The 13570-nt window shown below is 41.5% G+C and overlaps 1 protein-coding gene across 1 annotated transcript in view; it reads left to right on the forward strand.

Annotated features, from left to right (window-relative positions):
- The window catches only part of LOC137624518 (uncharacterized), a 124800-nt gene that overhangs the window by 88013 nt on the left and 23217 nt on the right, over nt 1–13570 (forward strand). Inside the window, exon 6 of the mRNA XM_068355383.1 lies at nt 506–2691. Within this exon, the coding sequence (XP_068211484.1) occupies nt 506–2691 (2186 nt within the window). The remainder of the gene's footprint in view (nt 1–505; nt 2692–13570) is intronic.

Below are 13570 nucleotides of genomic sequence, written 5' to 3' on the forward strand. Positions count from 1 at the left end.
TTGTACCTTGAGAGAGAAGGGCAGACCTCCTCCTTTCACCGAGACTTCCTCCCTCCTTTGGAAGACTCATATAAATGACTTCAAAGTTTGTATCGAAGTAGGAATAAACTTCAAATTTTATACAATTTGTATTTTTCCTAGCTATACTAACCTGAGTCATTTACCAAAGGTCCCACTTCAGCCATCCCTCAAGTCTTTGACCAGAAGAGTATTGTGAATAAACGGTTGATACATGCATGGTGCGTCATGTGCAGCAGATGCCTAGTAATATAGCATGACGTAATCTGCCAATTTCTTTTTAAGTTTTCTGGCCGTGGAAAACTAAATCTGAAGTAACCCCATAGAAATGACTCAGGTTTGTATAGCTAGGAAAAATACAAATTGTCTGAAATTTATAGTTTTTTCTTTTGAGAAAATGAAGTAACAATAAATATTTCTAATTACTTAAAGTATTTATTGATGTCATTAGCAGTATTATACTCAAACTTTTATTCTCTTTTTCTAGAGTATGAAAAACAGATTCGACTTGATCAGCATCAAGTGAAGAAAAATAAAAAGAAACTCAAGTTGAAGGTTGAATCTTCAATGGAGACATCACAAGAAAAAGTAAAAGATGTACAGTTATTGCCACAGAAATCAGAAAAGGATGATGAAGTGGTAGAAATAGTGGGGCCAAATTTGGACGCTGCTCTCAAGGATTTTTATTCCGTTCTGGGAGATGAAGTTTCATTTATTTCTGAAACAAACAAAAATGATGAAGTTTGGGAGGTTTCTAAAGCAGATTGTAGTTCTCATAAAGCTAAGAAAGTGTGTAAAGTTGTTGATTTGTCAGAGGATATGGATGATTATGAACGAAAAAGGAGAGAATATTTGGATATGTTTCCATGTATGTTGGGAATGACCTCTCAGATTATTTATGCAGAAGAATCTGATCTTTTCCCTGAAAACTCTAAGCCAGTTAAAGAGGTTTACAAAATTTCAATTGAAATTCTCAATTATTACAGTAGGTATTTAGATGATGGCAATCATAATAATCAGTGGAAATGGGAAAATACAAACAATTGGAACAGAGGCCGCGGTAATAATTCAAGACGACCTAGATATAACACAGGTGGATTTCAAGGTAGGCCTTACAATAATGGCAATAGGGGGAAAGGTAGGGAAAGCAATTCCCACTGGGAAAGTAGACTTGGTAGTAGAGGTGCGGGAATGCACATGGACAATCACCAAGTTGATAGAGAAAAAAATAATGCTAATATTTCAAATGTTGAAACATTTTTATACAATGTACGAAATGAGGGCATTAAAACAGACCATAATGGTAGTTCACGTAGCAGAAATGCAGGGGATACTTTGCAGGGTAGTAGAAATTTAGAAAGAGGGTCATCGCATTATAGTAATATATCTGAGAGTGTTCCTAGTAGAGACATGCCACGGGAAAACAGATGGGCTGAGAATGGAAAATATGGAAGACAAAACAATAAACGTGTAAGTGATGGTAATTTAGATGATATGAGGGTTGACTGGCAAAATGATTTCAGAGAGAATATTCAGAACGAAAGTAATAGAGATCGCAATATTTATGGCAGTAGAGAGAGGGAAAGTTTTGATACCATGAGGCAAGCACTTCGAAGGGAAAATAACAGCAGATGGCAAGATGAGCTTGAGGAAAAAAGGAAAATGGCAAGACTGGATAATGAAGATATAAAGGGAAGACAAGAAATGTCACAAGGGGAGAGGTGGAACCGGGATAGTGGAGATATAAGGGGAAGACAAGAAATTTCTCCGGGAGAGAGGTGGAGCAGGCCTAATGAGAGAAATATTGATGAATGGGAAAGGCAAGGCAGATTGCTAGAAAATGCAAGGGACATGACTGAGCAGAGATTTGATGGTAGATGGGATAGACAGGAAAAAATACACGAAGATAGAATAGATGACACAAGGGATAGGTGGGGAAGATTGCCTGAAGAAAGATGGGGTGAAATTAGACATGCTACAGAATATGAAAGGAGGGGTTACAATGAGCCAGGAGGAGATTGGCATGATAATGAATTGCAGCACAGAAGAGGAAATGTAAATGAATCTTGCATAAGTTGGAGGGATGATGCACGGAAACCTGAGTGTGTACAAGGAAAACTACAAAATGAGAGACAAAGGGATAATCATGCAGAGCATCATGATCACATGACTGAAGAAAGATGGGCTGATAACAAAAACCATTATGGGGAAAAATCTATGTGGGTTTCTGACAGAGGTAATAATAGTAATAGTAATATTTATAATACCCATCAAAGTGATAGAAGAGACACATGGGGCAGACCAGATAATGTTCACGGAAGGGAAAACAATTACCAAAGTCGTGAAGATAGAACTTATGTTGGCAATACCAGAAATGCAAGACCTGATTGGCACCAACATGACGATAGGTGGTCAGATCAGGAATCTCAAAGTGATAGTGCTTGTTTCAGTGGTAAAGACAGATCAGATTATTCGCAAGAAAGATTTGGAAATAGAGGTCAAGATCCTAGTGAAAATTGGCATTCATCTTTAGTCTCCAGAAATTCTCCTTCCCATAGTGACATTAGGAATGAGCCTGAAATAGATTTGACAGTCACACCCACTTGGAAGACTAAAAGAAGAAAAAGAAATAGAAAAGGCGGCTATGATACTTACCCAAGTTACTTGGTTAAAGTAAGTCAATACCTTTGTTTATTTTAATCTTAATATTAGGTGGCATAAGATAGTGATGAGGATGCAAGATTTTATTTTATGTTTGTTCTGGCGTAAATACAAACCCTCCGCTATTTATAGGAGTATACTTTCGGCGTAGCTGAAAGACGAGCCATGATAACTACCCCATCTGTAGTTAGCGGGTGGGGAGTGGGGTAGACTGGCTACCCTGCTCACTCACACCTCTCAGCTGAGTAGCCATAACTCTCTAGATACTACCACTATAGAGTTATGGCCTCTTTTAACTGGCCAGACAGTACTACACTGGATCCTTCTCTCCGGCTGCGGTTCATTTTCCCTTTGCCTACACACAAACCGAATAGTCTGGCCTATTCTTTATATATTCTCCTCTGTCCTCATACACCTGACAACACTGAGATTACCAAACAATTCTTCGTCACCCAAGGGGTTAGTGCATCGTAATTTTTCAGTGGCCACTTTCCTCTTGCTAAGGGTAGAAGAGAGACTTTAGCTATGGTAAGCAGCTCTTCTAGGAGAAGGACACTGCAAAATTAAACAATTGTTCTCTAGTCTTGGTTAGTGCCATAGCCTCTGTACCATGGTTTTCCACTGTCTTGGGTTAGAGTTCTCGTGCTTGAGGGTACACTCGGGCACACTATTATACCTAACTTCTCTTCCTCTTGTTTTGTTAAGTTTATATAGTTTATATAAGAGAAATTTATTTCGTTGTTACTCTTAAAATATTTTATTTTTCCTTTTTTCCCTTCCTGGGCTATTTTCCCTGTTGGAGCCCCTGGTCTTATAGCATCCAGCTTTTCCAACTAGGGTTGTAGCCTAGCAAGTAATAATGATAATAATAATATACTTTATGGCTCGGTAGAGGACGGACATGCTGCCTTTCTCTCCCGCCAAGACTTGCCTTGATTGTTTTTCTGTTTAGTTTTTCTTGTGTGTGTTTTTATCTTATATGTATACAGTGGAACCTCTACATACGATTGTCTCAACATACGAATTTTCCAACATACGAAGTAAAATTCAACCAAATTTCTGTCTCAACATACGAAGTGTTGCTCCAACATACGACGTAAACAATACGCTTACCCGTGGAATTTTTTCGAAAGCGTGCAGCGTAGTTTGTTGTTGACGCCGCTAGACGGCAGCACATCGGAGGGACGCCAATCGAGCGTCACCTTGATCAGTCCTCTCATCGCGTGCGCATCGTGTGGTTGTCCTCTATTCGCTCAGTTTTAACAGTTTTTTATCTTGCCTTTTCACTTGTTGTTTTCTGTGTTCCGTAATCATGGGTCCTAAAAAGCTTAGTTTCGGTTCAGGAAGTAGCAGCAGTGGTGAGAAAAAGAGGAAGTCTATGCTTTCATTAGAATTAAAGCAGGAAATCATAGAAAAGCATGAGTGAGGTGTACGTGTTAGCGATCTGGCTAAACAATATGGCCGGAATATGTCGACGATCTCGACGATCATAAAGCAGAAGTCAACCATTAAATCAGTGAAACCTTCGAAGGGGATCACGATTATTTCTAAACGTTGTAGCCCTACCCTTGAAGAGATGGAACGACTTTTGTTAATATGGATCAAAGACAAGGAGATTGATGGCGATACGATCACGGAAACAGGGGAGAGTTCAGCCGATCCTACGACGGAGAAATTCAAGGCGTCTCGAGGTTGGTTCGAGAAATTTAGGAAACGGACCGGGATTCATTCAGTTGTTCGTCATGGAGAAGCTTCGAGTTCAGACACTAAGGCTGCTAAAGACTTTGTTAAAAAGTTCGAAAGCATCGTGGCGGAGGAAGGTTACGTAGAGCAGCAGGTTTTCAACTGTGATGAAACCGGTCTGTTTTGGAAAAAGATGCCTAGTCGAACGTACATTACCGCTGAAGAGAAGAAAATGCCTGGACATAAGCCAATGAAGGATCGGTTGACTCTTGCGCTTTGTGCCAACGCCAGCGGGGACTGCAAAATTAAGCCTCTGTTAGTTTACCATTCCAAAAACCCTAGGGCATTTAAAGCACATAGAATTAATAAAGACCTGCTACATGTTCTATGGCGTTCTAATTCTAAGGCATGGGTTACTAGGCATATCTTTGTGGAATGGGTAAACGTAGTTTTCGGCCCTGCTGTCAAGAAGTAACTTCAGGAAAGGAATTTGCCTTTGAAGTGCTTGCTTTGTTTGGACAATGCACCCGCTCACCCCCCCGGACTCGAAGATGATGTCATCGACGAATACAAATTCATCAAGGTGTATCTTCCACCGAATACCACCCCTATCTTCCAGCCCATGGACCAGCAAGTCATCTCTAATTTTAAGAAGCTGTACACCAAGCACTTATTTAAGCAGTGCTTTAATGTCACGCAAAGCACCAACTTAAATTTGCGTGAATTTTGGAGGAGCCACTTCAATATCGTGCACTGCTTAAAGATCATTGATCAGGCTTGGGAGGGAGTAACTCGTCGGACCCTGAATTCCGCTTGGAAGAAGCTTTGGCCTGATGCTGTTGCTCCCAGAGATTTCAAAGGTTTTGGCCCCGAGAATGAACCTGTGCTTGCCGCCGAGGAAGACGTCGAAGAGGTTGTATCCCTTGGCAAGTCCATGGGTCTGGAGGTGGATGAAGATGACATCACCGAACTCGTCGATGAGCATCACGAAGAGCTCACCATCGAGGAACTCAAGGAGCTGCAAGCCATGCAGCATGATGAGTTCCAAGCGCAGTTGAGTGAGTCGGAGGAGATCGAGGAGGTAGGCGAAATCTTAGGTACGGCAGAAATAAAACAGATGTTGGCATATCATCAACATGTTGTTGATTTCATCGACAAGCATCACCCACAGAAACTTCAGGTTTGCCGTGTTGTTGCGCAGTTCGATGATGTTTGCTTAACGCATTTTAGAAAAATCCTTAAAAGTCGTACAAAGCAACTTTCACTCGATAGTTTCTTTAAAAAATCTCTACTAAAACGGTCTAGTGATCATGATGAAAAGAAAGAAAGTGAAGCTAAGAAAAGGAAGACTGAATCGAGTGAAAGTGATGAAAATTAAAAATAAGAAAAGAAAAATGTAAAAAAAAAAAAATATAAAATTATAAAAATGAAAAAAAAATAAGCTAAGTTTAGTTAAAGTTCACGTAGTAGTGTAAGTTAGTGTAGGTTATCGTACACGTTATCGTACAAAGTCACCGTCCCTACCTCCTCGCTGATCTTCCGTCTCCTCCTGCGTAGAAGTCCCTACACCTGCGCTGGCCTGTCGCTAAGGTAAAGTGTTACATTACAACCCGTTTTTTATTTATTATTTCATTATTATGTATTCTTTTTTTTGGTTTGTAATATGTATTTATTATACAGGCATTGTATTAATGTATTGTGTAATTATGTGTAGCCATTTATTAAGGATTTATTATGGGTTTTTAGGCCGAGGAACGAATTAAATCAATGGGAATATTTGCTCCAACATATGATCGTTTTAACATACGAAGTAATTTCTGGAACGAATTAAGATCGTATGTAGAGGTAGCACTATATATATATATATATATATATATATATATATATATATATATATATATATATATATATATATATATATATATATATATATATATATATATATATATATATATATATATGCACACATATATATATATATATATATATATATACATACAGTATATATATATATATATATATATATATATATATATATATATATATATATATATATATATATATATATATATATATATAATATATATACATATATATATATATATATATATATATATATATATGTATATGTATATATATATGTATATATATATAGATATATAGATATATAGATATATATATATATATATATATATATATATATATATATATACAGTATATATATATATATATATATATATATATATATATATATATATCTATATATATATATAAATATATATACAGTATATATATATATATATATAAATATATATACAGTATATATATATATATATATATATATATATATACATGTGTATATATATATATATATATATATATATATATATATATGTATATATATATATATATATATATATATATGTATATATATATATATATATATATATATATATATATATATACATGTGTGTATATATATATATATATGTATATATATATATATATATATATATATATATATATATATATATATATATATATATATATATATATCTATCCTGGATGTTCTCCTCCTCGTGCTGTGAGGAGACGTCTTTTTGAACCCGCTGGTTCTCCCCATGATAACCGTAAGCCTTTGGGCTCTCGTCATGTTGATCCTGCGGGTTTTCATGATCTTAGGAATCCTTCGGGCATCCATCGCGCTGGACTTTCGAGTTCACGCGACTTGGAACCTTTGGGTTTCAGTTACGCTGAGCCTTCGGGCTCTCGTAACGATGGTTACGCTAAACCTTCGGGCGTGTACCATCAGTCACACTGACCCTTCGGGCTCTCGTAACGATGGTTACGCTAAACCTTCGGGCGTGTACCATCAGTCACACTGACCCTTCGGTGTCTCGTGACAAGGAAACTTCGGTTTCCCGTTGCGCTATCCCTTCGGGGTCTTGCAACACAGGTTACGCTGAACCATCGTGCTCTCGTGTCTTTAGTCACACTCGTGTGATTGTTAATACTTGTAACTTTATTTACAGTTGACAACGTATCCTGCGGTTTCCGCCGTAAGGGAGTTGTCATTATGTTGATACTACTACTCTCCTATCTTGCCACCCTCCCCTGCGTGGGTGGCCGTCAGTTCCTCAACACTCCCGTCTGTTTGTTTCAGTACTTGAGTTAAAGTTTATAACAGTTCTGCTCCCTTTCGAGGAATTCTCTTACAAGGAAAGTGACTTATTCCCTGAATAGTTCATATTATGCAGTGGAGTTATGAATTGTAGTTCATCACAACTTTTATTTCCTTTTCTAACAGATAGCAGCGATGTAGAAAGCATGGCCAATGGCTTCAGTCGCTCCGGTCAATGTCCTGCGCTTCCTGTGGCAGCTCGTGAGCTGCCCAGCTTACGAGGTAGCACTCATTGCCGACCTTCAACTTGAACAAGGCTTGTTAATGGGAAGCATAGAGTGCTGCCAGGAGTTTCACCTCCAGGGGTTGGAGAACCATCCCTTACCAGGGAGTGTTAACCTTCCCCGGAGTTGGGCTGCTCTCCTTCCGAGGGAGAGCTTCCCTACTTCAGCCGTACAGCAACCTTCCCTCTTTCAGGAAGAATTGCTGACAGCTCATCGAGATCTGCTTCTGCTATCTCGTTGCCGAAGACTGTGCTTCTTCCCCTTGAGAAGGGGAAAAGCAAGTCCAAGGCTTGTTCCTCCTTCGGGGAAACTTCTCTCTCGTTCGCGAGAGAGATCGTTACGCCTATGCTTTTTCCCATAGAGCTGGGAGAAAGCTTGTCTTAGGTGATGTCCTCCTTCGGGAGGACTTCTCTCTCGTTTGCGAGAGAGATCATTACGCCCTCTGCTTTTTCCTATAGAGCTTGGAGAAAGTTTGTCTTGGGCAATGTCCTCCTTCGGGAGGACTTCTCTCTCATTTGCCAGAGATTATTACGCCTACGCTTTTTTCCCAAAGAGCTGGGAGAAAGCTTGCCTTAGGCGATGTCCTTCTTCAGGAGAACTTATGTTCAGCTTTGTGTTAGAGCTGCTGGTTGTCGCAGGTGCTGCAGTCCGTCAGTAAGGGCTTGAGTCTGTTTCCGACGCTGAGGAGTTTGCTGATCCACCAGGGGCGGTGGCAGAGCTTTCTCCAAAGAGCAAGTTTCCACTTCGGGGGAACGAGTCTCTCGTTCTCGAGAGAAGACCGCCTGTGGACATCAGCAGTCCCCCCTTACGCTTATGGTTCTACTCTAGGAGCAGAGCGAGAGCCTTGTCTTAAGTGACGTTCTCCTTTGGGAGAATAAACCTCCCCTGAGGAGGAGGTGTTTTTAGGGCTGTATCAGTCATCCCCCTCAGGCGGAGTCTGCTCTGCGATCGTCTCCATCGTCTCCGGAGGATCGGGGGCTGGAAGGGTTTGTGACCCCTCTCCATCCTGGAAGTTCTCCTCCATGTGCTGTGAGGAGATCTCTTTTTTAACCCGCTGGTTCTCCCCATGATGACCGTAAGCCTTCGGGCCTCCATCGCGCTGGACTTTCGAGTTCATGCGACTTGGAACCTTTGGGTTTCAGTTACGCTGAGCCTTCGGGCTCTCGTAACAATGGTTACGCTAAACCTTCGGGCTTGTACCATCAGTCATGCTGACCCTTCGGTGTCTCGTGACAAAGAAACTTCGGTTTCCCGTTGCGCTATCCCTTCGGGGTCTTGCAACACAGTTACGCTGAACCATCGTGCTCTCGTGCCTTTAGTCACACTGAGACTTCGGTGTCTCATCACAGGAAAACTACAGTTTCCCGTTGCACTGATCTGTCCGGGTCTCACAACACAGGTTACGCTGAGCCCTCGGGCTTTCGTGCCTTTAGTCACGCTGATCCTTCGAGATTTCGTGGCAGGGAGACTGCGGTATCGCTGAGCCTGTAGACTCTCGTGCCGAACGCTATCGTCATCAAGAGTTTTACTCTTACTCTTATGACAGAGAGTCTTCGGATTCTCGTCGCGCGCGCGATCAGCGCTATGAGCGCTACCATCGTCATTAAGAGTTTTACTCTTATGACAGAGAGTCTTCAGACTCTGGGTGCGCGGAGTGATCGCGTGCGCAACCATCATCATCAAGAGTTTTACTCTTATATGAGAGAGAGTCTTCGGACTCTTGGCACGCGGAGTGTTCGCGCACCTGCGATCATTGTCATCAAGAGTTTTTCTCTTATGACATAGAGTCTTCGGTCTCTTGGCGCGCGGAATATTCGCGCGACCATCGTCACCAAAAGTTTCACTCTTATGAAAGACAGTCTTCCAACTCTTGTCTTGCTGTGTGTTCGCGACCATCTCGGTGCGCACGACCAACTCTACGTGCGCGACCATTGTCTTCAAGAGTTTTACTCTTATAACAGACAGTCTTCCGACTCTTGTCGCACGGAGTGTTCGCGACCATCTCAGTGCGGACGACCAACTATACGCGCGCGACCATTATCATCAAGAGTTTTACTCTTATGACAGAGAGTCTTCGGACTCTCGTAGCGCAGAATGTTCACGCGCGCGATCAGCGCTATGTTGAATCCTCAAGCTTGCGTAGCCCACTTCCAACAGGAGTTAGCGACGAGGTTTCTCGCTGCGCTAGTTCTAGCAGAGTGCACGATCGTGGTTCACGACCCTCTTTTGCTCCCCCACCTGGCTTCCCTCTGGACCCAGCTCTTTCTCGCGCTGTGTCACGCGACAGAACAGTGTCCCTTGACGCTTTCCAAGTGGCGTTCCCACGTCTCAGTCGAGAGAGGGTTGTCGCGGTTTGCCATCCTTGCGGAACCAAACTCGCCTTGCTACAGTGGTTACTTCATCCTCGGACGAAGTACCATCTTTTTTGGCTACAGAGGGTAACTGTCCTGCAAGGAGAGACACCCATCAGTCTCTCCAGTCTTATAGGCCTCCATCGCCTTAGAGACAGCAGACAACGCCCAGACCCTATCACTAAGGGTAGGCCTTTGCCGCTCTTGCCTGCCGGGAAGCCTCCCACAAGCAAGAATGTTTAGAAACCTGCCGAGGTTCCTAAACCCTGAGAGATGCCTACTGCTTAGGGGTTTCCGTCTCCCTACAGATAATTATGACATAGTTCCTTTGGGTTCTGATCATGTTTCTGGTCGCGTGAACCCTGGTGGGTTCATACGACACGATTCCTGAAGATTCTATCAGGAATCAGCGGTAGAGTTCCTGCAGGTTCTTGTCACTACAATCCCTGAGGGTTGCGCGAAATAGATTCATGATCCCTTAGTGTCGTGAGAAAGGAATTCACGAAATAGATTTAGGACCCCTAACTTCTCATCGTGCCGGATATCTCGGTTCCCGCGATCCAGAGTTTTTCTGAAAACAGTATGGTCGACCTCCCCACCCCCTACGCGATGGGTCTTCCACTGTAGCATGACTTTTTACGTCACTCTACACTCCCAGCTGATTACTATGTCAGCTAGGCTGGTCTCGCCAGCACCGATCCTTTTATTTTCGAACGAACCACTGTCATCTTCCCTCCACCCTCCCACTTCGAGTGGTTGGGTTAGCGCGAAATGAAAATTTTTTATATTCCAGTTTTTTTCCCCTGGCAGGCCTTGCCTGAATTAGCCGGTAGTTTTCTCGCTAGCGAGAAAGCGTTTGATGGCAACTCCTTCGGGTAAGCGGTCGATGGCAATCTAATGTATGGTCTTGTTGAAGCAAACCCCCACATACGAGACCACCCTTTTCGGGAGACTCTCATTTATGAGAAGTTTTACATAACTTCAACGGGTGTTGTTAAAACTCCATAAAGGCCGTAAGCCTTCTTGGAGCATGTGCTTTTTTCAAGACAAAACCGTGAGGTTATTGTGATAAACTCGGGTTCTACGGTTTGATGGAGTCAGCCGCATCCAGTCATTGTACCTCGGGTACGACAACTTATCGTTTTATACGATGGGTTTCTGAGACTTCTTATTCTACCCTTACAGGGTTATTGTCTCAAGCAATCAGTCCCTAAGGAGCAGTGTTAGCTTAGGTATTAGATCGATAGCAACAGCGTGGGCAGCTTTTCATTACAGTGAACCCTCGTTTATCGCGGTAGATAGGTTCCAAACCCGACCGCGATAGCTGAAAATACGCGAAGTAGGGACACCATATTTACTTATTTATTTAACATGTATATTCAGACTTTTAAAACCTTCCCTTTACGTAGTACTGTTAACAAACTACCCTTTAATGTACAGAACACTTAATGCATGTACTACAGTACCCTAAACTAAAACAGGCACAAATATTAAAGGCGATTTTATATCATACGTTTCCTAAACACGCCAAAAAGCACGATAAAAAATGACAACCAATGTTTTGTTTACGTTTATCTCTGATCATAATGAAGAAACAAACGCATTTACACATCTGTGTATAGGTTAGTTTTTGCATCGATTATATTGATTATATGTTGATTTTGTTACAGTATTACCAATGTTTTACTTAATTTTTCTTAGGACTTCCAAATAAATGAAATGAATGCCATTTATATAATGTTTTTCTTTTTATGACGCCACCTGAAGCGGAAATCTTCCATTCGTTTACTGTACGCTCCATCTTCGATCGTAATAAACAAACGAAGGCATTAAACGTGCATGATGAAAGTGATAAATAATGATATTAAAAGCTTTTAGTAAATATGTTATTACAAATATTATTTACCGTATCTATATAAAATCCTACATATGTAGCAAAGCAGGAAAACAATTTTTTTTTTTTTTTGCGTTTAATCAACAATAACAAACTGCTAATGACCGAATGATAATTTGAGAGAGAGAGAGAGAGAGAGAGAGAGAGAGAGAGAGAGAGAGTGAGAGAGAGAGTGAGAGTGAGAGTGAGAGTGAGAGTGAGAGTGAGAGTGTGTTTTGTTTTAAACGTAATAAACAAAAAAATATGATAGGTTATAACATGTATATTCAGACTTTTAAAACCTTCCCTTTACGTAGTACTGTTAACAAACTACCCTTTAATGTACAGAACACTTAATGCATGTACTACAGTACCCTAAACTAAAACAGGCACAAATATTAAAATGTTAGAATATTAAAGTAGTATAAAAAAATATAGATTGTTACTGTACTCACCACGAAAGAAGTTGAAGAAAAACTTGAATGATGATGGCGATGAATTTGCTGCACAGTAGAAATGATGATGATGAAGCTGATGATGTCTTCTACTGTGCAGCCAATGATAGTATTTTATGTCTCTTCAGACGGAGGTGTCTTTTCCTGGGACACCTCTTCAACTTCTTCCTGGGACACTTCTTCAATTTCTTCCTGGGACACTTCTTCAATTTCTTCCGAAGGCATAGTAGCAGGAGGAACTGGCTCTTTTTTGCGAGGCTGGAAGAACATTGTGATCGGAAGTTGCTGCCGCTGCTTCTTTTTTCGCTTGAAGAGCATCCTGTCGGGAGTCATGTCTACATCGATTTTGTTGCAGAATTGCATAGAACGAACCATATCCTCGTCCCATTCTTGCGACAATTCTCTCAACTCCTTCGCAAGGTTGCAGAGCTTGGCAAGCCGTTCTAATGTTAAGCCCGTTTCTTCGACATTTTCTTGGGTCTCTTCGTGTGTTTCACTGTCTTCTTCACTGGCCGATTTCGTCAGGTCTTCGAGGTCTGCGTCAGTTAGCGGCTGGGAATGGCAGTCCAACAACTCGTCGACGTCTTCAGTCGTCATGTCGCCAAACCCGTCACCTCCAATTATTGAGCCAACTGCACAGATTTCCGTATTGCAGTGTTGAATCTCAGTAGGTGTAAATCCCTCGTCATCGTAAACAATCTGGGGCCACAACTTCTCCCAGCTCGCATTAACAGTAGCAGGTTTCATTTCTTTCAGTGCCTTCTGGATGTTTTGCAGGCACGTGGCTATTGTGTACTTCCGCCAGTACGCCTTCAAATTGAATGTTTCATCCTTATCATCTTGGGCAGCATCCACACACGCAACGAGGTCCGCCAAGGTATTCTTCGTGTAGAGGGCCTTGAATGCCCTGATATCCCCCTGGTCCATCGGTTGAATTAATGACGTTGTTTTGGGTGGCAGGAACTCAACCTGAATGCCCTCATGCGACAGATCAGTTGCGTGTCCACCAGCGTTATCCATAAGGAGAAGGATCTTAAATGGCAAGCCCTTCTCTAAGAGATATTTACTGACTTGCGGGATAAAACACTGGTGGAACCAGTTGGAGGTCAGCATCTTCGTAATCC

The sequence above is a fragment of the Palaemon carinicauda genome, chromosome 31, assembly GCF_036898095.1.
Source record: "Palaemon carinicauda isolate YSFRI2023 chromosome 31, ASM3689809v2, whole genome shotgun sequence".
Taxonomy (NCBI): domain Eukaryota; kingdom Metazoa; phylum Arthropoda; class Malacostraca; order Decapoda; family Palaemonidae; genus Palaemon; species Palaemon carinicauda.